At 42.6% G+C, this 25,878-nt stretch overlaps 2 protein-coding genes across 5 annotated transcripts in view; both read right to left on the bottom strand.

Annotated features, from left to right (window-relative positions):
* psen2 (presenilin 2) overlaps positions 1-10,184 on the bottom strand; it is a 13,235-nt gene extending 3,051 nt beyond the window's left edge. Inside the window, exons 1-7 of the mRNA XM_061987934.2 lie at positions 10,066-10,184; positions 7,556-7,689; positions 7,352-7,500; positions 7,148-7,289; positions 7,013-7,080; positions 137-357; positions 1-75 (exon numbers count right to left, since the gene is read on the bottom strand). The exon at positions 1-75 is cut by the window's left edge and continues 24 nt beyond it. Coding sequence (XP_061843918.1) covers positions 1-75; positions 137-357; positions 7,013-7,080; positions 7,148-7,289; positions 7,352-7,500; positions 7,556-7,669 — 769 coding nt within the window. The 5' untranslated portion in view covers positions 7,670-7,689; positions 10,066-10,184. The remainder of the gene's footprint in view (positions 76-136; positions 358-7,012; positions 7,081-7,147; positions 7,290-7,351; positions 7,501-7,555; positions 7,690-10,065) is intronic.
* A 14,591-nt stretch (positions 10,185-24,775) lies between these two features.
* The window catches only part of LOC133624412 (sodium/calcium exchanger 1-like), a 61,027-nt gene continuing 59,924 nt past the window's right edge, over positions 24,776-25,878 (bottom strand). For 3 of the 4 annotated variants that reach the window (XM_061987937.2, XM_061987936.1, XM_061987935.1), the window contains one exon: positions 24,776-25,378. In XM_061987937.2, coding sequence (XP_061843921.1) covers positions 25,002-25,378 — 377 coding nt within the window. In that variant the 3' untranslated portion in view covers positions 24,776-25,001. The remainder of the gene's footprint in view (positions 25,379-25,878) is intronic. The other variant, XM_061987938.2, reaches the window with a different exon arrangement.

The following is a 25,878-nucleotide window of genomic DNA, read 5'->3' as shown; positions in this document are numbered from 1 at the left end:
TGGGTTCATTACGTTCCTGGGCCGTCTCCACCAGCAGCCTGAGAGGACCTTTGGGACTCAGCACGGCCACCAGGTCTGGAGGCAGCAAAGCATTATGGGAAGGCGGCTACACCACAAGGCTCTAAAGGTCACGCACCGTAAACAGAGATGGCGCCCAGGATGACCCACGCTGACCACTCAGGCAGGTACTTGATGAAGACCAGCGCCATGAGGGCACTGATGAGGATCAGGTAGACCTGCTGCAGCTGCAGGGGTCCTTTCCAGTGGACGCTCAACATTCCCACTGCACCAAAGTTCCAGATCAGCAGCACCACAGACACGTAGTCCATGGCCACGTTGTAGGTCTTGAACACCTCACTGCGACACAAACACACTCTGGGCACCTGAACGCATCATGGCCACGTTGTAGGTCCTGAACACCTCACTGCCACACAAACACACTCTGGGCACCTGAACGCATCATGGCCACGTTGTAGGTCTTGAACACCTCACTGCGACACAAACACACTCTGGGCACCTGAACGCATCGTGGCCACGTTGTAGGTCTTGAACACCTCACTGCGACACAAACACACTCTGGGAACCTGAACGCATCATGGCCACGTTGTAGGTCTTGAACACCTCACTGCGACACAAACACACTCTGGGCACCTGAACGCATCATGGCCACGTTGTAGGTCCTGAACATCTCACTGCGACACAAACACACTCTGGGCACCTGAACGCATCATGGCCACGTTGTAGGTCCTGAACACCTCACTGCGACACAAACACACTCTGGGCACCTGAACGCATCATGGCCACGTTGTAGGTCTTGAACACCTCACTGCGACACAAACACACTCTGGGCACCTGAACGCATCGTGGCCACGTTGTAGGTCTTGAACACCTCACTGCGACACAAACACACTCTGGGAACCTGAACGCATCATGGCCACGTTGTAGGTCTTGAACACCTCACTGCGACACAAACACACTCTGGGCACCTGAACGCATCATGGCCACGTTGTAGGTCTTGAACACCTCACTGCGGCACAAACACACTCTGGGCACCTGAACGCATCATGGCCACGTTGTAGGTCTTGAACACCTCACTGCGACACAAACACACTCTGGGCACCTGAACGCATCATGGCCACGTTGTAGGTCTTGAACACCTTACTGCGACACAAACACACTCTGGGCACCTGAACGCATCATGGCCACGTTGTAGGTCTTGAACACCTCACTGCGACACAAACACACTCTGGGCACCTGAACGCATCGTGGCCACGTTGTAGGTCTTGAACACCTCACTGCGACACAAACACACTCTGGGCACCTGAACGCATCATGGCCACGTTGTAGGTCTTGAACACCTCACTGCGACACAAACACACTCTGGGCACCTGAACACATCATGGCCACGTTGTAGGTCTTGAACACCTCACTGCGGCACAAACACACTCTGGGCACCTGAACGCATCATGGCCACGTTGTAGGTCTTGAACACCTCACTGCAACACAAACACACTCTGGGCACCTGAACGCATCATGGCCACGTTGTAGGTCTTGAATACCTCACTGCGACACAAACACACTCTGGGCACCTGAACGCATCATGGCCACGTTGTAGATCTTGAACACCTCACTGCGACACAAACACACTCTGGGCACCTGAACCTATCATGGCCACGTTGTAGGTCTTGAACACCTCACTGCAACACAAACACACTCTGGGCACCTGAACGCATCATGGCCACGTTGTAGGTCTTGAACACCTCACTGCGACACAAACACACTCTGGGCACCTGAACGCATCATGGCCACGTTGTAGGTCTTGAACACCTCACTGCGACACAAACACACTCTGGGCACCTGAACGCATCATGGCCACGTTGTAGGTCTTGAACACCTCACTGCGACACAAACACACTCTGGGCACCTGAACGCATCATGGCCACGTTGTAAGTCTTGAACACCTCACTGCGACACAAACACACTCTGGGCACCTGAACGCATCGTGGCCACGTTGTAGGTCTTGAACACCTCACTGCGACACAAACACACTCTGGGCACCTGAACGCATCATGGCCACGTTGTAGGTCTTGAACACCTCACTGCGACACAAACACACTCTGGGCACCTGAACGCATCATGGCCACGTTGTAGGTCTTGAACACCTCACTGCGACACAAACACACTCTGGGCACCTGAACGCATCGTGGCCACGTTGTAGGTCTTGAACACCTCACTGCGACACAAACACACTCTGGGCACCTGAACGCATCATGGCCACGTTGTAGGTCTTGAACACCTCACTGCGACACAAACACACTCTGGGCACCTGAACGCATCATGGCCACGTTGTAGGTCTTGAACACCTCACTGCGACACAAACACACTCTGGGCACCTGAACGCAAGGCAAATGGTAGTAAAGCTAAAATGGCTAACAAACCTAGCATAGCTAATGAGCCTAACATGGCTAACAAAGCTAATATAGCAATCAAAGGCTTATGGGAGCTAACACAGCTAACAAAGTTAACAATGCCTATGGACGCTAACAAAGTTAACAATGCCTATGGACGCTAACAAAGCTAACAAGGCCTACGGAGCTAACAAAGTTAACAAGGCCTATGGAAGCTAACAAGGCCTACGGAAGCTAACACAGCTAACAAGGCCTACGGAGCTAACAAAGTTAACAAGGCCTATGGAAGCTAACAAGGCCTACGGAAGCTAACACAGCTAACAAGGCCTACGGAGCTAACAAAGTTAACAAGGCCTATGGAAGCTAACAAGGCCTACGGAAGCTAACACAGCTAACAAGGCATGTGGAAGCTAACAAAGTTAACAAAGCTAACAAGGCCTACGGAAGCTAACAAAACCAACAAGGCCTACGGAAGCTAACAAGGCCTATGGAAGCTAACACAGCTAACAAGGCCTATGGAAACTAACAAAGCTAACAAGGCCTACAGAAGCTAACAAAACCAACAAGGCCTACGGAAGCTAACAAGGCCTATGGAAGCTAACACAGCTAACAAGGCCTATGGAAGCTAACACAGCTAACAAAGCCTATGGAAGCTAACAAAGCTAACAAGGCCTACAGAAGCTAACAAAACCAACAAGGCCTACGGAAGCTAACAAGGCCTATGGAAGCTAACACAGCTAACAAGGCCTATGGAAGCTAACAAAGCTAACAAGGCCTACAGATGCTAACAAAACTAACAAGGCCTATGGAAGCTAACAAAGCTAACAAGGCCTACAGAAGCTAACAAAACTAACAAGGCCTATGGAAGCTAACACGGCCCATGGAAGCTAACACAGCTAACAAGGCCTATGGAAGCTAACAAAACCAACAAGGCCTACGGAAGCTAACACAGCTAACAAGGCCTATGGAAGCTAACAAAGCTAACAAGGCCTACAGAAGCTAACAAAACTAACAAGGCCTATGGAAGCTAACAAAGTTAACAAAGCTAACAAGGCCTACGGAAGCTAACAAAACCAACAAGGCCTACGGAAGCTAACAAGGCCTATGGAAGCTAACACAGCTAACAAGGCCTATGGAAACTAACAAAGCTAACAAGGCCTACAGAAGCTAACAAAACCAACAAGGCCTACGGAAGCTAACAAGGCCTATGGAAGCTAACACAGCTAACAAGGCCTATGGAAGCTAACACAGCTAACAAAGCCTATGGAAGCTAACAAAGCTAACAAGGCCTACAGAAGCTAACAAAACCAACAAGGCCTACGGAAGCTAACAAGGCCTATGGAAGCTAACACAGCTAACAAGGCCTATGGAAGCTAACAAAGCTAACAAGGCCTACAGATGCTAACAAAACTAACAAGGCCTATGGAAGCTAACAAAGCTAACAAGGCCTACAGAAGCTAACAAAACTAACAAGGCCTATGGAAGCTAACACGGCCCATGGAAGCTAACACAGCTAACAAGGCCTATGGAAGCTAACAAAACCAACAAGGCCTACGGAAGCTAACACAGCTAACAAGGCCTATGGAAGCTAACAAAGCTAACAAGGCCTACAGAAGCTAACAAAACTAACAAGGCCTATGGAAGCTAACACGGCCCATGGAAGCTAACACAGCTAACAAGGCCTATGGAAGCTAACAAAACCAACAAGGCCTACGGAAGCTAACACAGCTAACAAGGCCTATGGAAGCTAACAAAGCTAACAAGGCCTACAGAAGCTAACAAAACTAACAAGGCCAATGGAAGCTAACAAGGCCTATGGAAGCTAACAAAGCTAACAAGGCCTACGGAAGCTAACAAAACCAACAAGGCCTATGGAAGTTAACAAGGCCTACGGAAGCTAACACAGCTAACAAGGCCTATGGAAGCTAACAAAGCTAACAAGGCCTATGGAAGCTAACAAAGCTAACAAGGCCTATGGAAGCTAACAAAACCAACAAGGCCTACGGAAGCTAACAAGGCCTATGGAAGCTAACAAAGCTAACAAGGCCTACAGAAGCTAACAAAACTAACAAGGCCTATGGAAGCTAACAAGGCCTATGGAAGCTAACAAAACCAACAAGGCCTACGGAAGCTAACAAGGCCTATGGAAGCTAACACAGCTAACAAGGCCTATGGAAACTAACAAAGCTAACAAGGCCTACAGAAGCTAACAAAACTAACAAGGCCTATGGAAGCTAACAAGGCCTATGGAAGCTAACAAGGCCTATGGAAGCTAACACAGCTAACAAGGCCTATGGAAGCTAACACAGCTAACAAGGCCTACGGAAGCTAACAAAACCAACAAGGCCTATGGAAGCTAACAAGGCCTACGGAAGCTAACACAGCTAACAAGGCCTATGGAAGCTAACAAAGCTAACAAGGCCTACGGAAGCTAACAAAACCAACAAGGCCTATGGAAGCTAACAAGGCCTACGGAAGCTAACACAGCTAACAAGGCCTATGGAAGCTAACAAAGCTAACAAGGCCTACAGAAGCTAACAAAACTAACAAGGCCTATGGAAGCTAACAAGGGCAATGGAAGCTAACACAGCTAACAAGGCCTATGGAAGCTAACAAAGCTAACAAGGCCTACGGAAGCTAACACATCTAACAAAGCTAACAAGGCCTACGGAAGCGAACAGCGGTCCTACCTGAGGTACATGATGCTGAACATGAAGAGCTACCTGAGGTACATGATGCTGAACATGAAGAGCTACCTGAGGTACATGATGCTGAACATGAAGAGCTACCTGAGGTACATGATGCTGAACATGAAGAGCATCATGAGGTACATGATGCTGAACATGAAGAGCTACCTGAGGTACATGATGCTGAACATGAAGAGCTACCTCAGGTACATGATGCTGAACATGAAGAGCTACATGAGGTACATGATGCTGAACATGAAGAGCTACATGAGGTACATGATGCTGAACATGAAGAGCTACATGAGGTACATGATGCTGAACATGAAGAGCTACCTGAGGTACATGATGCTGAACATGAAGAGCTACATGAGGTACATGATGCTGAACATGAAGAGCTACCTGAGGTACATGATGCTGAACATGAAGAGCTACCTGAGGTACATGATGCTGAACATGAAGAGCTACATGAGGTACATGATGCTGAACATGAAGAGCTACATGAGGTACATGATGCTGAACATGAAGAGCTACATGAGGTACATGATGCTGAACATGAAGAGCTACATGAGGTACATGATGCTGAACATGAAGAGCTACATGAGGTACATGATGCTGAACATGAAGAGCATCATGAGGTACATGATGCTGAACATGAAGAGCTACCTGGGGTACATGATGCCGAACATGAAGAGCATCATGAGGTACATGATGCTGAACATGAAGAGCTACCTGAGGTACATGATGCTGAACATGAAGAGCTACCTGAGGTACATGATGCTGAACATGAAGAGCTACCTGAGGTACATGATGCTGAACATGAAGAGCTACCTGAGGTACATGATGCTGAACATGAAGAGCTACATGAGGTACATGATGCTGAACATGAAGAGCTACATGAGGTACATGATGCTGAACATGAAGAGCTACCTGAGGTACATGATGCTGAACATGAAGAGCTACCTGAGGTACATGATGCTGAACATGAAGAGCATCATGAGGTACATGATGCTGAACATGAAGAGCTACCTGGGGTACATGATGCCGAACATGAAGAGCATCATGAGGTACATGATGCTGAACATGAAGAGCTACCTGAGGTACATGATGCTGAACATGAAGAGCTACCTGAGGTACATGATGCCGAACATGAAGAGCTACCTGAGGTACATGATGCTGAACATGAAGAGCTACCTGAGGTACATGATGCTGAACATGAAGAGCTACCTGAGGTACATGATGCTGAACATGAAGATCATCATGAGGTACATGATGCTGAACATGAAGAGCTACCTGAGGTACATGATGCTGAACATGAAGAGCTACCTGAGGTACATGATGCTGAACATGAAGAGCTACCTGAGGTACATGATGCTGAACATGAAGAGCATCATGAGGTACATGATGCTGAACATGAAGAGCTACCTGGGGTACATGATGCCGAACATGAAGAGCATCATGAGGTACATGATGCTGAACATGAAGAGCTACCTGAGGTACATGATGCTGAACATGAAGAGCTACCTGAGGTACATGATGCCGAACATGAAGAGCTACCTGAGGTACATGATGCTGAACATGAAGAGCTACCTGAGGTACATGATGCTGAACATGAAGAGCTACCTGAGGTACATGATGCTGAACATGAAGAGCTACCTGAGGTACATGATGCTGAACATGAAGAGCATCATGAGGTACATGATGCTGAACATGAAGAGCTACCTGGGGTACATGATGCCGAACATGAAGAGCATCATGAGGTACATGATGCTGAACATGAAGAGCTACATGAGGTACATGATGCTGAACATGAAGAGCTACCTGAGGTACATGATGCTGAACATGAAGAGCTACATGAGGTACATGATGCTGAACATGAAGAGCATCATGAGGTACATGATGCTGAACATGAAGAGCTACCTGAGGTACATGATGCTGAACATGAAGAGCATCAGGAGCGAGGACAGGATGAGCCAGCCGTGGATGACCTGCAAGGAGAAGAGAGAAAAGTGTCGTGAGCAGCAAGATGGCGGCAGGGGGCGTGTCCTGAGCCACCTTGTAGTAGCGGTACTTGTAGAGTAGCACCAGGAAGAGGGTCATGACCACGATGACGCTGATCATCACCATCGTGTTCAGCACAGAGTTGAGGAGGCGGCGGCCTACAGAGGAAGTCTGCTCCGTGAAGGGCGTGTAGATCCTGTGGGGGGGGCGGGGAGAGCCGTGAGAGGGGGCGGGGCATAGCTGGGCGTGGTCACCTACAGCTGCTGGTTGCTCTTCTGGCTGTAGAAGGTGATGGACTTGATGGTGACCACCACCACCAGCATGCACACTGTCACTGGGATGAACAGCATGATCACGTGCTTGGCGCCATACTTCAGGGTTAGCTCCTCCTCCTCCTGCTCCTCCTCCTATCACAAGCACTCGTCACATCACAACACACGCACAGGCTCCACCCACTTTTACCCTTTTGGGCGGGCCATCTTGCTCCGGTCTGTAGGACGGCACCGCCGGATTCTCTGATGGAACCAGCGCCGTCCTCTCCGTGTAGGCGTCGTCCTCGCTGTCCGACACGTTCATGGCCACGCCCCCAACGCCGTCTGTGACCAGGACAGTCATGTGACGCCACACCAGATCCAGCAATAGTCAATATTTGCTAACTGACTATGCTAATGCTAACCAAATATAGGTTAGTGACATGTTTATAGCTGCTAACTGACTCTGCTAATGCTAACCAAGTATATGTTGGTTACCAGCTATAAACGTGCTAACGTATACTTGGTTAGCATTAGCATGGTCAATTAACAGCTACTAACTTTTCACTAACGTATTCTTGGTTAGAATTAGCATAGTTGGTTAACAACTATAAATGTGTCCATAACATATACTTGGTAATCATTAGCATAGCTGGTTACCAGCTATCAATGTGTCACTAACTATGCTAATGCTAACCAAGTATACATTAGTTTAATGATTTTGTTAATAACTAACCAAAGGATACATTAGTTTCATTAATGAGTTAATAGCTAACCAAGTATACATTAGCTACATTAATTAGTTAATAGCTATTTACTAACTATGCTAACCAAGTATACATAAGTTACATGAATGAGTAAATAAGTAACCAGGTATACATTGTTATTTAATAGCAATAACCAATTTGTGTAACTAGTTCTTAACTAATTTGTGTCACCTATGTATACTTTGTGACCAATTTACTAATTTGTGAAACTGATGTATACATTTTTTAGCATTAGCATGATTGTTTCATAGCTATTAACTAATTTGTTTCACTAATGTATACATGGTTAGCAGTAACATGATTGGTTCATAGCAATTAACTAATAAATGTAACTAATAAATACTGGTTATCTATTAACTAATTAATGTAATTAGTGTATACTTGGTTACCTCTTTACTAATTTATGTCACTAATGTAAACATGGTTAGCAGTAACACAATTGGTTCATAGCTATTAACTAATTAATGTAACTAATATATACGGGTTAGCTATTAACTAATTCACATAGCTGATGTATACTTGGTTAGCTATGAACTACTTCACAAAACTGACATATACTTGGTTAGCTATGAACTAATTCACGTAACTGAAATATACTTTGTTAGCTATTAACTAATTCACATAACTGACATATACTAGGTTAGCTACTAACTAATTCTCGTAACTGACATATACTTGGCTGTGAACTAATTCATGTAATTGACAAATACTAAGTTAGCTACTAACTAATTCACGTAACTGACATATACTTGGTTAGCTATTAACTAATTCACGTAGCTGACATATACTTGGTTAGCTACTAACTAATTCACATAACTGACATATACTAGGTTAGCTATGAACTAAGTCACGTAACTGACATAAACTAGTTTAGCTACTAACTAATTCACGTAACTGACATATACTTGGTTAGCTATGAACTAATTCACGTAACTGACATATACTTGGTTAGCTATGAACTAATTCACGTAACTGACATATACTTGGTTAGCTATGAACTAATTCACGTAACTGACATATACTTGGCTAGCTACTAACTAATTCACATAACTGACATATACTAGATTAGCTACTAACTAATTCACTTAACTGACGTACTAGGTTAGCTATGAACTAATTCACGTAACTGACAGATACTTGGTTAGGTACTAACAAATTCACATAACTGACATATAGTAGGTTAGCTACTAACTAATTTACGTAACTGACAGATACTCGGTTAGCTACTAACTAAGTCACGTAACTGACATAAACTAGTTTAGCTACTAACTAATTCACGTAACTGACATATACTTGGTTAGCTATGAACTAATTCACGTAACTGACATATACTTGGCTAGCTATGACCTAATTCACGTAACTGACACATACTAGGTTAGCTACTAACTAATTCACATAACTGACATGCTAGGTTAGCTATGAACTAATTCACGTAACTGACAGATACTTGGTTAGGTACTAACAAATTCACATAACTGACATATAGTAGGTTAGCTACTAACTAATTTACGTAACTGACAGATACTCGGTTAGCTACTAACTAATTCACGTAACTGACATATACTTGGTTAGCTATGAACTAATTCACATAACTGATATATACTAGGTTAGCTACTAACTAATTCACGTAACTAGTTTAGCGTGTTCAAGTTAAGAGATATTATTGTTGCAAAGCGACAGTGAATAAAGAATAAGTCAGTGAACAAAGAGAAGGTGTTGTCTAAGCAAGAATAATAGTGAATAAAGAATAATAGTGAATAAAGACTAATAGTGAATAAAAAGAAAGTAAATCAATAGAAAGTTTTTTGTGTTCTTGTGGGAGAAAAACGACAAGAAGAGCGAATATAAAAAGCCGCAAAGCGGACATTGAGCGACGTCACAGTGTCGGTCGACCTTTAAATGTGTTCGACATTCAAGTTGTCACAAACGTCGGGTCAGAAAAATGAAAGTTTACCTGATTTGTTGGCAAAAACTCAGCGAGCAGCGCAGCCACAACACGGAAGTCAGCGGTCAGCTGACACCACGTCACGTGATTGCCGATGACGTCACGTGTTTTCCACTGAAGCTCCTTTCATTGCAGGGTCAGAAAAGGATGAATGTTTGAGTCATGAGTTGTCTGAAGAATATTTCAATATTTTAACTCTTGTCCTTGGTCACCATGTTTGAGTCATGAGTTGTCTGAAGAATATTTCAGTGTCTTAACTCTTGTCCTTTGTCGCCATGTTTGAGTCATGAGTTGTCTGAAGTATTTTTCAATGTTTTAACTCTTGTCCTTGGTCACCATGTTTATTGTGCTGTTGAAGCAAGACCGTTTTTGATGTTTTGTGTAAGGGTCTCTCCCCCTTACGACATTTTGGCGAAAAAAAGTTTTTATAAAATATGCATTTTCTGCCATTTTCAGGTTTTGTCAAGGCTCCTGATGAGGTTTAGAGACATCTCCTACAACTACAGCACCAGTATTGTGCTGTTGAAGCAAGACCGTTTTTAAAATTTTTGTGTAAGGGTCTCCTCTTACGACATTTTAGCGGAAACATTTTCGAACAAAAGTAATTTTCTGCAATATTCAGGTTTTGTCGGGACTCCTGACATTTTTATTTTTTTTAAATAAAATGTTCTGCCAATTTCGGCTCTTGATGAGGTTTTGAGGCATTTTTGACCACTAGAGCACCAGTATTGTGCTGATGAAGAAAGACCGTTTTTTGATTTTTTTTGTAAGGCCCCCTTACGACATTTTAGCGAAAAAAAGTTTTCAGAAAAAATACATTTTCTTTCATTTTCGGGTTTTGTCGGGGCTCTTGATGAGGTTTTGAGACATCTCCTACAACTACAGGACCAGTATTGTGCTGATGAAGCAAGACTGTTTTTCTTGTATTTTTTGCAAGGGTCCCCCCCTATGACATTTTAGCGAAAAAAGGTTTTCGAAAAAAATTACAATTTCTGCCATTTTCGGGTTTTGTCGGGACTCTTGATGAGGTTTTGAGACATCTCCTACAACTACAGGACCAGTATTGTGCTGCTAAAGCAAGACCGTTTTTTTTATTTTTGTGTGAGGGTCCCTTACAACATTTTAGCGAAAAAAAGTTTTCGAAAAATATACATTTTCTGCCATTTTCGGGTTTTGCCGGGACTCTTGATGAGGTTTTGAGACATTTCCTACAACTACAGGACCAGTATTATGCTGCTGAATGAAGAACGTTTTAAAAATTTTTTTGTAAGGGTCCCCCCTTACCACATTTTTGTGAAAAAAAGTTTACGAAAAAAATTAATTATCTGCAATTTTCAGGCTTTGTCGGACTCTTGATGAGGTTTGGAGACATTTCCTACAACTACAGGACCAGTATTGTGCTGCTGAAGCAAGATGTTTTTTTTAATTTTTTGTAAGGGTCCCCTCTTACCACATTTTAGTGAACATTTGTTTACGGAAAAAATTAAATTTCTGCCATTTTCATGTTTTGTCGGGGCTCCTGACGAGGTTTTGAACATTTCCTACAACAAGAGGACCAGTATTGTGCTGTTAAAGCAAGACCATTTTTTAAAATCTTTATGTAAGGTTCCCCTTTTGCGACATTTAAGCGGAATTTTTTTGTCAAAAACATTTCCTGCCATTTTCGGGTTTTGTCGAGTCTCTTGATGAGGTTTTGAGACATCTCCTACAACTACAGGACCAGTATTGTGCTGTTGATTCAAGACCGTTTTTTTTTGTGTGTGTGTGTGTGTGTGTGTGTGTGTGTGTGTGTGTGTGTGTGTGTGTGTGTGTGTGTGTGTGTGTGTGTGTGTGTAAGGGTCCCCCCTTACGACATGTAGCGAAAAAATTAATTTTCTGCCATTTTCAGGTTTTGTCAGGGGTCTTGATGAGGTTTTGAGACATTTCCTACAAGGAGAGGATCAGTTTTGTGCTCTCGAAGCAAGACCGTTTTTAAAATTTTTGTGTAAGGGTCCACCCTTACAACATTTTAGCGAAAAAATGTTTGAAAAAAAAAAAAAATTTCTACCATTTTCGGGTTTTGTCGAGACTCTTGATGAGGTTTTGAGACATCTCCTACAACTACAGCACCAGTATTGTGCTGTTGAAGCAAGTCAGTTTTTTTAAATTTTTGTGTAAGGGTCCCCCTTTACGACATTTTAGCAAAAAACAATTTCAGAAAAAAATTAATTTTCTGCCATTTTCATGTTTTGTCAGGGCTCTTGATGAGGTTTTGAGACATTTCCTACAAGGAGAGGATCAGTTTTGTGCTCTCGAAGCAAGACCGTTTTTTAAATTTTTGTGTAAGGGTCCCCCCTTACAACATTTTAGCGAAAAAATGTTTGAAAAAAAAAATAAAAATTCTACCATTTTCGGGTTTTGTCGAGACTCTTGATGAGGTTTAGAGACATCTCCTACAACTACAGCACCAGTATTGTGCTGTTGAAGCAAGTCAGTTTTTTTAAATTTTTGTGTAAGGGTCCCCCTTTACGACATTTTAGCAAAAAACAATTTCAGAAAAAAATTAATTTTCTGCCATTTTCATGTTTTGTCAGGGCTCTTGATGAGGTTTTGAGACATTTCCTACAAGGAGAGGATCAGTTTTGTGCTCTCGAAGCAAGACCGTTTTTTAAATTTTTGTGTAAGGGTCCCCCCTTACAACATTTTAGCGAAAAAATGTTTGAAAAAAAAAAAAAAAATTCTACCATTTTCGGGTTTTGTCGAGACTCTTGATGAGGTTTAGAGACATCTCCTACAACTACAGCACCAGTATTGTGCTGTTGAAGCAAGTCAGTTTTTAAAAATTTTTGTGTAAGGGTCCCCCTTTACGACATTTTAGCAAAAAACAATTTCAGAAAAAAATTAATTTTCTGCCATTTTCATGTTTTATCGGGGCTCCTGATGAGGTTTTGAGACATTTCCTACAACTACAGGACCAGTATTGTGTGCTGAAGCAAATCCGTTTATTTATTTTTTTGTGTAAGTGTCTTACGACATTTTAGCAAAAAAAAAGTTTTCAAAAAATATAACTTTTCTGTCATTTACGGGTTTTGTTGGGACTCATGATGAGGTTCTGAGACATCTCCTACAACTACAGATTCAAGATTGTTTATTGTCATATGCACAGTTAAACAGACAGTTTGCCGTACAATGAAAATCTTACTTTGCTAGTCCACCCTTCAACAAGTCACAGGTACTTAGCTAAAATAAAAATAAAAATAAAAATGTATACACAAGGCACAGTAAGTAACATAACATTATTGCACATTCTGATTGACAGTCAACAGTATTAATATGGAGGTGACATTGTGATTGACAGTCAACAGTATACATATGGAGGTGACCTTGTGATTGACAGTCAACAGTATAAATATGGAGGTGACCTTGTGATTGACAGTCAACAGTATAAATATGGAGGTGACCTTGTGATTGACAGTCAGCAGTATAAATGTGGAGGTGACCTTGTGATTGACAGTCAACAGTATAAATATGGAGGTGACCTTGTGATTGACAGTCAACGGTATAAATATGGAGGTGACCTTCTGATTGACAGTCAACAGTATAAATATGGAGGTGACCTTGTGATTGACAGTCAGCAGTATAAATATGGAGGTGACCTTGTGATTGACAGTCAACAGTATAAATATGGAGGTGACCTTGTGATTGACAGTCAACAGTATAAATATGGAGGTGACCTTGTGATTGACAGTCAACAGTATAAATATGGAGGTGACCTTGTGATTGACAGTCAACAGTATAAATATGGAGGTGACCTTGTGATTGACAGTCAACAGTATGAATATGGAGGTGACCTTGTGATTGACAGTCAACAGTATAAATATGGAGGTGACATTGTGATTGACAGTCAACAGTATACATATGGAGGTGACCTTGTGATTGACAGTCAACAGTATAAATATGGAGGTGACCTTGTGATTGACAGTCAACAGTATAAATATGGAGGTGACCTTGTGATTGACAGTCAGCAGTATAAATATGGAGGTGACCTTGTGATTGACAGTCAACAGTATAAATATGGAGGTGACCTTGTGATTGACAGTCAACAGTATAAATATGGAGGTGACCTTGTGATTGACAGTCAACAGTATAAATATGGAGGTGACCTTGTGATTGACAGTCAGCAGTATAAATATGGAGGTGACCTTGTGATTGACAGTCAACAGTATAAATATGGAGGTGACCTTGTGATTGACAGTCAACAGTATAAATATGGAGGTGACCTTGTGATTGACAGTCAGCAGTATAAATGTGGAGGTGACCTTGTGATTGACAGTCAACAGTATAAATATGGAGGTGACCTTGTGATTGACAGTCAACAGTATAAATATGGAGGTGACCTTGTGATTGACAGTCAACTGTCACGGCCAGGGTGCATTGGAATGCGCCCTCATCATTGCGCTCTGCGCTTCACACCGCGGGACACGCCCACGACTGTGGCGCACATCCAGGGATGCGCCGCGCACGTCTCCGCCCTGCAGCTGCCGCCAGCTGCAATCACTTGCCGGCAATCATCACACTTGCCTGGAATGAAGGAGCTGCCTTCATAAGCCTGGACTTTTTGGCATGCCGGCGCCGGAATATAATCATCTGTTGGCGTATAGTAAGCTATCATCCTGCTTGATGCAATACTGTTCTCTCTGTCTGTTTTCCCTTCCGTGTTTCATTGTTATATCATCCTACTGCAGACCTCCGTTCCCGTGTTTTGACGTTGCTGTGTGTCTCGTCATTTCTCGTCGTCGTTCCCCTGCTTCTCGGACTGCTCCTTGGATCTCGACCTCCCGCTTGGACACGGATTCCCCTCTTCCCCTGGACTTCCTCATCTCTCGTTCAACACTTGGTAACGCACACCTCAGTTAAATACTACACATAGTCGTACACCATACACACTCTTGGATTTTTGCCACACTCCATTTCCTTAGTTCATATATTTAGTGTTGTTTATTATATATATTACTATATATAATAAATCATTGAACATTACTGTCATCTAGTGTCTGTTGCCGTCACCTCCTCTGCAAACCTTAACATCAACGGTATAAAAATGGAAGTGACCTTGTGATTGACAGTCAACAGTATAAATATGGAGGTGACCTTGTGATTCACAGTCAACGGTATAAATATGGAGGTGACCTTGTGATTGACAGTCAACAGTATAAATATGGAGGTGACCTTGTGATTGACAGTCAACAGTATAAATATGGAGGTGACCTTGTGATTGACAGTCAACAGTATAAATATGGAGGTGACCTTGTGATTGACAGTCAACGGTATAAATATGGAGGTGACCTTGTGATTGACAGTCAACAGTATAAATATGGAGGTCACCTTGTGATTGACAGTCAACAGCATAAATATGGAGGTGACCTTGTGATTGACAGTCAACAGTATAAATATGGAGGTGACCTTGTGATTGACAGTCAACAGTATGAATATGGAGGTGACCTTGTGATTGACAGTCAACAGTATAAATATGGAGGTGACCTTGTGATTGACAGTCAACAGTATAAATATGGAGGTCACCTTGTGATTGACAGTCAACAGCATAAATATGGAGGTGACCTTGTGATTGACAGTCAACAGTATAAATATGGAGGTGACCTTGTGATTGACAGTCAACAGTATAAATATGGAGGTGACCTTGTGATTGACAGTCAGCAGTATAAATATGGAAATGACCTTGTGATTGACAGTCAACAGTATAAATATGGAGGTGACCTTGTGATTGACAGTCAACAGTATAAATATGGAGGTGACCTTGTGATTGACAGTCAACAGTATAAATATGGAGGTGACCTTGTGATTGACAGTCAACAGTATAAATATGGAGGTGACCTTGTGATTGACAGTCAACAGTATAAATATGGAGGTGACCTTGTGATTGACAGTCAACAGTATAAATATGGAGGTGACCTTGTGATTGACAGTCAACAGTATAAATATGGAGGTGACCTTGTGATTGACAGTCAACAGTATAAATATGGAGGTGACCTTGTGATTGACAGTCAACAGTATAAATATGGAGGTGACCTTCTGATTGACAGTCAACAGTATAAATATGGAGGTGACCTTGTGATTGACAGTCAACAGTATAAATATGGAGGTGACCTTGTGATTGACAGTCAACAGTATAAATATGGAGGTGACCTTGTGATTGACAGTCAACAGTATAAATATGGAGGTGACCTTGTGATTGACAGTCAACGGTATAAATATGGAGGTGACCTTGTGATTGACAGTCAACAGTATGAATATGGAGGTGACCTTGTGATTGACAGTCAACAGTATGAATATGGAGGTGACCTTGTGATTGACAGTCAACAGTATAAATATGGAGGTGACCTTGTGATTGACAGTCAACAGTATAAATATGGAGGTCACCTTGTGATTGACAGTCAACAGCATAAATATGGAGGTGACCTTGTGATTGACAGTCAACAGTATAAATATGGAGGTGACCTTGTGATTGACAGTCAACAGTATAAATATGGAGGTGACCTTGTGATTGACAGTCAACAGTATAAATATGGAGGTGACCTTGTGATTGACAGTCAACAGTATAAATATGGAGGTGACCTTGTGATTGACAGTCAACAGTATGAATATGGAGGTGACCTTGTGATTGACAGTCAACAATATAAATATGGAGGTGACCTTGTGATTGACAGTCAACAGTATAAATATGGAGGTGACCTTGTGATTGACAGTCAACAGTATAAATATGGAGGTGACCTTGTGATTGACAGTCAACAGTATAAATATGGAGGTGACCTTGTGATTGACAGTCAACAGTATAAATATGGAGGTGACCTTGTGATTGACAGTCAACAGTATAAATATGGAGGTGACCTTGTGATTGACAGTCAACAGTATAAATATGGAGGTGACCTTGTGATTGACAGTCAACAGTATGAATATGGAGGTGACCTTGTGATTGACAGTCAACAGTATAAATATGGAGGTGACCTTGTGATTGACAGTCAACAGTATAAATATGGAGGTGACCTTGTGATTGACAGTCAACAGTATAAATATGGAGGTGACCTTGTGATTGACAGTCAACAGTATGAATATGGAGGTGACCTTGTGATTGACAGTCAACAGTATAAATATGGAGGTGACCTTGTGATTGACAGTCAACAGTATAAATATGGAGGTGACCTTGTGATTGACAGTCAACAGTATAAATATGGAGGTGACCTTGTGATTGACAGTCAACAGTATAAATATGGAGGTGACCTTGTGATTGACAGTCAACAGTATAAATATGGAGGTGACCTTGTGATTGACAGTCAACAGTATAAATATGGAGGTGACCTTGTGATTGACAGTCAACAGTATAAATATGGAGGTGACCTTGTGATTGACAGTCAACAGTATAAATATGGAGGTGACCTTGTGATTGACAGTCAACAGTATAAATATGGAGGTGACCTTCTGATTGACAGTCAACAGTATAAATATGGAGGTGACCTTGTGATTGACAGTCAACAGTATAAATATGGAGGTGACCTTGTGATTGACAGTCAACAGTATAAATATGGAGGTGACCTTGTGATTGACAGTCAACAGTATAAATATGGAGGTGACCTTGTGATTGACAGTCAACGGTATAAATATGGAGGTGACCTTGTGATTGACAGTCAACAGTATGAATATGGAGGTGACCTTGTGATTGACAGTCAACAGTATGAATATGGAGGTGACCTTGTGATTGACAGTCAACAGTATAAATATGGAGGTGACCTTGTGATTGACAGTCAACAGTATAAATATGGAGGTCACCTTGTGATTGACAGTCAACAGCATAAATATGGAGGTGACCTTGTGATTGACAGTCAACAGTATAAATATGGAGGTGACCTTGTGATTGACAGTCAACAGTATAAATATGGAGGTGACCTTGTGATTGACAGTCAACAGTATAAATATGGAGGTGACCTTGTGATTGACAGTCAACAGTATAAATATGGAGGTGACCTTGTGATTGACAGTCAACAGTATGAATATGGAGGTGACCTTGTGATTGACAGTCAACAATATAAATATGGAGGTGACCTTGTGATTGACAGTCAACAGTATAAATATGGAGGTGACCTTGTGATTGACAGTCAACAGTATAAATATGGAGGTGACCTTGTGATTGACAGTCAACAGTATAAATATGGAGGTGACCTTGTGATTGACAGTCAACAGTATAAATATGGAGGTGACCTTGTGATTGACAGTCAACAGTATAAATATGGAGGTGACCTTGTGATTGACAGTCAACAGTATAAATATGGAGGTGACCTTGTGATTGACAGTCAACAGTATGAATATGGAGGTGACCTTGTGATTGACAGTCAACAGTATAAATATGGAGGTGACCTTGTGATTGACAGTCAACAGTATAAATATGGAGGTGACCTTGTGATTGACAGTCAACAGTATAAATATGGAGGTGACCTTGTGATTGACAGTCAACAGTATGAATATGGAGGTGACCTTGTGATTGACAGTCAACAGTATAAATATGGAGGTGACCTTGTGATTGACAGTCAACAGTATAAATATGGAGGTGACCTTGGGTCACAGCAGCAGTTAAAGTGATCAAAGGTGAAAAGTGTCTACAGTGATGGTTCACAGTTCGGGGGTGCTCATGCACTGCAAAAAGTCAGTGTTCAAAAACAAGAAAAAAATAACACAAAAATGAGGGGTATTTTATTTGAACTAAGCTAAATTATCTGCCAATAGAACAAGAACATTTGGCTTGTCAAGACTTTCCAAAACAAGTCAAATTAAAGCTGCAAGCAGCGATGGACGGGACCGACTTTGACGACACATAAAATCCAAACCGGAGCAGTAATTAAAAATCTTTCGTCAACTTTTAATCAGAAGGGTTCAATCTCTCTCCTGTGCTAGTTTGAAGCCGACACGACAAACGCGCTCAGAGGAGATAATGTTTAAAAAAAAGAAGACTGTTTTGACCCAACTTTTGTTTTGGGGGTTGTCAATGAATGCAATGTAGGTCTAAGTGAGACCTACATAGAGGTTTTTGTTTCATGTCTCTATGACATTTCTAGTGGGAGTTACAGGCGGTTTTGTCTGTGTTTTCTTCCTAGGGGGCGCTTGAGTGCAATTTTGAGTTTTGGGGCTGTTTTTTTTTTTTATTAAATCGCAATTTTTGCCAGTCCTGATGTGTGTGTCCAGTTTGGTGAGTTTTGAAGCATGTTAAGGGGGTCAAATTACAGCTCAAAGAGGCAAAAGTGACTGTTTTTACAAAACTTTTGTTTTGAAAGGGGAATTGCAAACTTCCTGTTGCTTTTTACTGAAAGGTGTCAGTGTATGAAATCTAGGTCTAAGTGAGACCTACATAGAGGTTTTTGTTTCATGTCTCTATGACATTTCTAGTGGAAGTTACAGGCGGTTTGTCTGTGTTTTCTTGCTAGGAGGCGCTAGAGCGCAATTTTGAGTTTTGGGGCTAGGTTTTTTGATTAGATCGCAATTTTTGCCAGTCCTGATGTGAGTTTTGAAGCATGTTAAGGGGGTTAAATTACAGCTCAAAGAGGCGGCGGAATAATAATTATAAAACCTTACAATTACAATAGGGTCCTCTGTCCTAATGGGACATTGCGGTCCCTAATTAGCTAACCTCAATGAACCCAAAAATACCTTAAAATAAGTATATTCTCCCTAATAACAAATGCACCACCATTGCCCCGATCATCACGCACATAATAAACCTATCAATTACACAAGGCCAAGTACCAAAAGATTTGAAGATAGCAAGAGTAACTCCCCTCTTTAAAAAAGGAAGCAAATTGGAACCTGGCAACTACCGACCTGTTTCTATTCTCAGTTCCATTTCGAAAATAATGGAGAAAATAGTTTATGAACAGGTCGATAGTTACCTTGCCACAAATAAACTCATGTACAAACTCCAATCCGGTTTCAGAACTAACCACTCCACTGACACATGCCTTCTCTATCTGACTTCAGAACTAACCACTCCACTGACACATGCCTTCTCTATCTGACTTCAGAACTAACCACTCCACTGACACATGCCTTCTCTATCTGACTTCAGAACTAACCACTCCACTGACACATGCCTTCTCTATCTGACTTCAGAACTAACCACTCCACTGACACATGCCTTCTCTATCTGACTTCAGAACTAACCACTCCACTGACACATGCCTTCTCTATCTGACTTCAGAACTAACCACTCCACTGACACATGCCTTCTCTATCTGAGCGACCACATCAAACATGAGGTGGACGTGGGCATGGTCATGCTGGACCTTCAGAAGGCCTTTGACAGCGTTGACCACGCTATACTGTTGGATAAGCTCAGAGCAATCGGATTTGACAAAACCTCATGGAGCTGGATGCAATCTTACTTGGAGGGGAGGGAACAGGTGGTAGAGGTGAACGGCACCGTGTCCCCCCCCTCTCAGTGAGCTGTGGAGTCCCCCAAGGCAGTATATTAGGGCCTTTACTGTTCCTTGTATACATAAACGACTTGTCATCAGCATGCGACTGTGAATTGTTCTTGTTTGCGGATGACTCGGCCCTGCTGGTATCAGACAAGGACAAGTCACAGGTGGAAAAAATCCTCAGTGCTGAACTCTGTAGAACTTGCACCTGGCTCGCTGACAACAAGCTATCCATACACTTGGGTAAAACAAAATCCATCCTGATTGGGTACCACATCAACCTTAAGAAAGTCAATGACTTCACTATAAAAGTGGGTGACATTGTTATCACCAGGAAGGATGAGGTTACCTACCTAGGTTCCATTCTAGAGGCTAACCTTTCCTGTGATAAAACGGCAACCAAGGTAATCAGAAAGGTCAACCAACGAACAAAGGAGATTTCTCTATAGAATCTCCTCTCTGGTCAACAAAAGCACCATGAAGATTCTGGCGGGAACTCTCGTTCAACCCTTTTTCCATTACGCATGCACCTCCTGGTACCCTAGCACCTCCAAAACCCTCAAATCTAGACTCCAAACATCCCAGAACAAGCTAGTCAGATTACTTCTAGACCTCCACCCCAGATCCCACCTCACTCCTACCCACTTCTCCAAAGTGGGTTGGCTCAGGGTGGAGGACAGAGTAAAACAACTTGCACTGAGCCTAGTCTATAAAATCCGTTACACCTCCCTGATACCGAAGTACATGTCAAACTACTTCCTTAACGTAAATGACCGCCATAACCACAACACCAGGGGGAGCTCCACTAACCACGTTAAACCCAGATTCCGATCTAACAAAGGTCTTAACTCATTCTCCTTCTATGCCACATCAATGTGGAATGCACTCCCAACAGGTGTAAAAGAAAGGGCATCTCTATCCTCCTTCAAAACCGCACTAAAAGAACACCTCCAGGCAACTTCAACCCTAAACTAACACCCTCCCTTCCTCATCATACCTCTTCGGATTGTAAATAATCAAATGTAAATAATCAAATGTAGTCACTTTTTCTTATAATTTCTGATCTCTCTCTCTATGTCCACTACTTGCTGTACATATCCTACCAAGTCAGACCTACACTGTTTCAATATCCATTTCTCTGATGATGCAATTGTTGATGACTGAAGTGATGATACCAACCAAACTTAACCCCCACTCCTCCATATCCCACACCCCGGATTGTAAATAATGTAAATAATTCAATTTATATACTGTGATGATTATCTTGTGTGATGACTGTATTATGATAGTATATATTTGTATCATGAATCAATTTAAGTGGACCCCGACTTAAACAAGTTGAAACACTTATTGGGGTGTTACCATTGAGTGGTCAATTGTACGGAATATGTACTGTACTGTGAAATCTACTAATAAAAGTTCATTTTCAATGCACTTTCCATCCATCCATTCTCTACCGCTTGTCCCTTTTGGGGTTGCGGGGGGTGTTGGAGCCTATCTCAGCTGCATTTGGGCGGAAGGCGGTGTACACCCTGGACAAGTCGCCACCTCATCACAGGGCCAACACAGATAGACAACATTCACACACTAGGGACCATTTAGTGTTGCCAATCAACCTATCCCCAGGTGCATGTCTTTGGAGGTGGGAGGGACCTATCCCCAGGTGCATGTCTTTGGAGGTGGGAGGGGCCTACCCCCAAGTGCATGTCTTTGGAGGTGGGAGGGGCCTATCCCCAGGTGCATGTCTTTGGAGGTGGGAGGGGCCTATCCCCAGGTGTATGTCTTTGGAGGTGGGAGGGGCATATTCCCAGGTGCATGTCTTTGGAGGTGGGAGGGGCCTATCCCCAGGTGCATGTCTTTGGAGGTGGGAGGGGCCTATCCCCAGGTGCATGTCTTTGGAGGTGGGAGGGGCCTATCCCCAGGTGCATGTCTTTGGAGGTGGGAGGAAGCCGGAGTACCCGGAGGGAACCCACGCAGTCACGGGGAGAACATGCAAACTCAGGACCTTCGTATTGTGAGGCACATGCACTAACCCCTGTTCCACCGTGCTGCACTTTTCTTGGTATAAAAAAAAAAAAAGAGACCTTTTTGCTCAATATGTTGAAACATTTGAAGTAAATGCTAGTGCCATTATCTTGACATAATGATATGTGCTCGGCATTACATTTCTTGAAACCAGCAAACTTATACTAAAAACTCATTTATTGTTCTTAATGGAAAGACAACAAGACAAGCGCTTGTTACTCTCGGGGTCTCCTCAGGCAAATCATATTGTCTAAAAAATTTTCCATGGATAACATGACATCATCGCACCAAGTGCATGCTCTTTCAGTCAATTAGTGCGCATATATACAGCCCGGCCCCCGGACAAATTTTTTTTAATTGTAATTTTGAGGAATTTATCTGAATGTGCATGAACTATTTCTGTTCAAAATTGTTAGAAATGTTAAATGTTTAAATATTAACTGTCAGTTTACTGTACTGTGCCAACTGTACTACTATATGAGTACGTGTTTTCTATTGTTTCATTGAAAATAAAACAGCAAAGTCCATTTGGCTGTCATCTGTTTTAATTATGAGACACAATTGTGTCAAAGTCATGATTTTTTTTGTTCATGCTTAAAATAAGAAATTATTACTTAAAAAAGTAGTTTTATACTTGTGAGTGTTGATGACACAGCTTTGCAACACTTGATATTCTAGTTTCAAGCATGTTTTACTCAATATAGGTCATCAAATCTCAGCAACAAGCTGTAATATCTTACTGAGATCATTTAGGACCAAAACACTTAAAACAAGTAAAACACTAACATAAAATCTGCTTAGTGAGAAAAATTATCTTATCGGACAGAAAATAAGCAAATATCACCCTTATTTGAGATATTTCATCTTACTTAGATTGCAATTTTTGCAGTGTGGTAGCTGTCTTTTGTTCATTTTCTGCCATTTTCGGGTTTTGTCAGGACTCCTGACAAGGTTTTGAGACATTTCCGACCAGTATTGTGCTGTTGAAGCAAGACTGTTTTTTAAATTCCAAAAATAAAAAAAAACGGTCTTGTTTCAACTCATCAAGAGTCCCGACAAAACCCGAAAATGGCAGAAAATTTATATTTTTCGCAAACTTTTTTCCGCTAAAATGTCGTAAGGGAGAACCTTACAAAAAAATTCAAAAAAACGGTCTTGCTTCAACAGCACAATACTGGTCCTCTAGTTGTAGGAGATGTCTCAAAACCTCATCAAGAGCCCCGACAAAACATGAAAATGGCAGAATTTTTTTTTTTTCTGAAAACGCTTTTATCGCTAAAATGTCGTAAGACACTTACACAAAAATAAAAAGAAACAGATTTGCTTCATCAGCACAATACTGGTTCTGTCGTTGTAGTAGATGTCTCAAAACCTCATCAGGCGTCTCGACAAAACCCGAAAATGGCAGAAATTTTATATTTTTCAAAAACAGTTTTTTTGCTAAAATGTTGTAAGGGGGGATCCTTACACACACAAAATAAAAATAAAAACAGTCTTGCTTCAGCAGCACAATACTGGTCCTGTAGGTGTAGGAGATGTCTCAAAACCTCATCAGGAGCCCCGACAAAACCTGGAAATGGCAGAAATTGTATATTTTTCGAAAACTTTTTTTCGCTAAAACGTCGTAAGGGAGGACCCCTACACACAAAAAAAAAAAATAATCAAAAAATGGTCTTGCTTCAACAGCACAATACTGGTGCTGTAGTTGTAGGAGATGTCTCAAAACCTCATCAGGAGTCCCGACAAAACCCGAAAACGACAAAAAATACATATTTAAAAAAAACTTTTCTTCACTAAAATGTCGTAAGGGGGGGACCCTTGGCCTCAGTCTGGACCCCCTCTCCAGGGGCCCAGGCTTAGACAGATTTTTTTATTTATTTGGTTTTGCTCCCCCCCACCCCCACCTTCCCCCATTGTTTACCTGTTTCTCACCTTTTTTGTAAGGGGCGCCGGAAGTTGTCAGATCTGTCAGCGATCCTGTTCTGTCTCCCTGTAATGTTTGTCTGATCTTGAATGGGATTGTGCTGAAAATTGTAATTTCCCCTCGGGGATTTATAAAGTACTTCTGATTCTGTTTACAAAATTTTTTTTTAAACGGTCTTGCTTCAGCAGCACAATACTGGTCCTGTAGTTGTAGGAGAACTCTCAAAACCTGAAAATGGCAGAAAAAGCAGACTGTTTTTTCTTCTTCAAAGAAGTCTTTGAGCTGGTCTTCGTCTGGTCCCTCATCTAGGACCTGTTTGTCATGGGAGACCTACCAGGGACATAGACGCCCCCGGACAACGTAATAACATGTCAATAATATGTTTTCAAAAACTGAATACGTTTCTTTATTGAACAGTAAAAATTCCAAAACAGACGTGTGCTAGCGTGTGCTAATGCTAATGCTAATATCCAAACATGTTCCCATGGGGGCGGGGTTTGGTCATGTGACCAAGAGCTGGGCATCCCTGTTGGAGCAGACTAGAAGCCTTGGATGTGACAGTAGGCCTCCAGCGAGGACAAGATGATGTACATCAACCACAGACTGAAGAACAAAGCCGTGGTCAACATCTTGGGCACCCGCGGCCCGCCCAGTTCTCCGCCGATCCCGGCTCGGCGCCGGTAGAGGAGGACGGCGATGCAGATGAAGGCGAAGATGGTGAAAAGCGTGACGGAGAAAGCCAGCGTTCCCGGGTCCACCTTGAACTCCTGGTTCTGGGAGTAATGGTAGACGGCAGCAATGGACCAGGCCACACCGATGCCCAGGAACACGTTGACGGCGTTACTTCCTGTCACGTTGCCGATGGAGGCGTCGGCGTACTGGTCTTGGCAGGCCGACGTCTTGCTGGCAAAGGTGTCTGGTGGAAACACCGCAAGGTGTAAAGTGACAGGCTCCCGGCTTGCTGCTGGCCTGGTGCCAGCCTGGTATCTGCCTAGTGCCAGCCTAGCACTAGCCTGGTATCTGCCTAGTGCCAGCCTGGTACTATCCTGGTACTAGCCTGGTATCTGCCTAATGCCAACCTGGTACTGGCCTGGTACTAGCCTAGCACTAGCCTGGTATCTGCCTAGTGCCAGCCTGTTACTAGCCTGGTACTAGCCTGGTTTATGCCTAGTGCCAGCCTGGTACTAACTTGGTACTAGCCTGTTATCTGCCTAGTGCCGGCCTGGTACTAGCCTAGCACTAGCCTGGTATCTGCCTAGTGCCAGCCTGTTACGAGCCTAGTACTAGCCTGGTTTCTTCCTAGTGCCAGCCTGGTACTAACCTGGTACTAGCCTGTTATCTACCTAGTGCCGGTCTGGTACTAGCCTGGTACCAGCCTGGCACTAGCATGGTATCTGCCTAGTGCCAGCCTGGTAC

This window comes from Nerophis lumbriciformis, linkage group LG27 (genome assembly GCF_033978685.3).
Source record: "Nerophis lumbriciformis linkage group LG27, RoL_Nlum_v2.1, whole genome shotgun sequence".
NCBI lineage: Eukaryota > Metazoa > Chordata > Actinopteri > Syngnathiformes > Syngnathidae > Nerophis > Nerophis lumbriciformis.
This window is presented reverse-complemented; position numbering and strand designations above follow the sequence as displayed.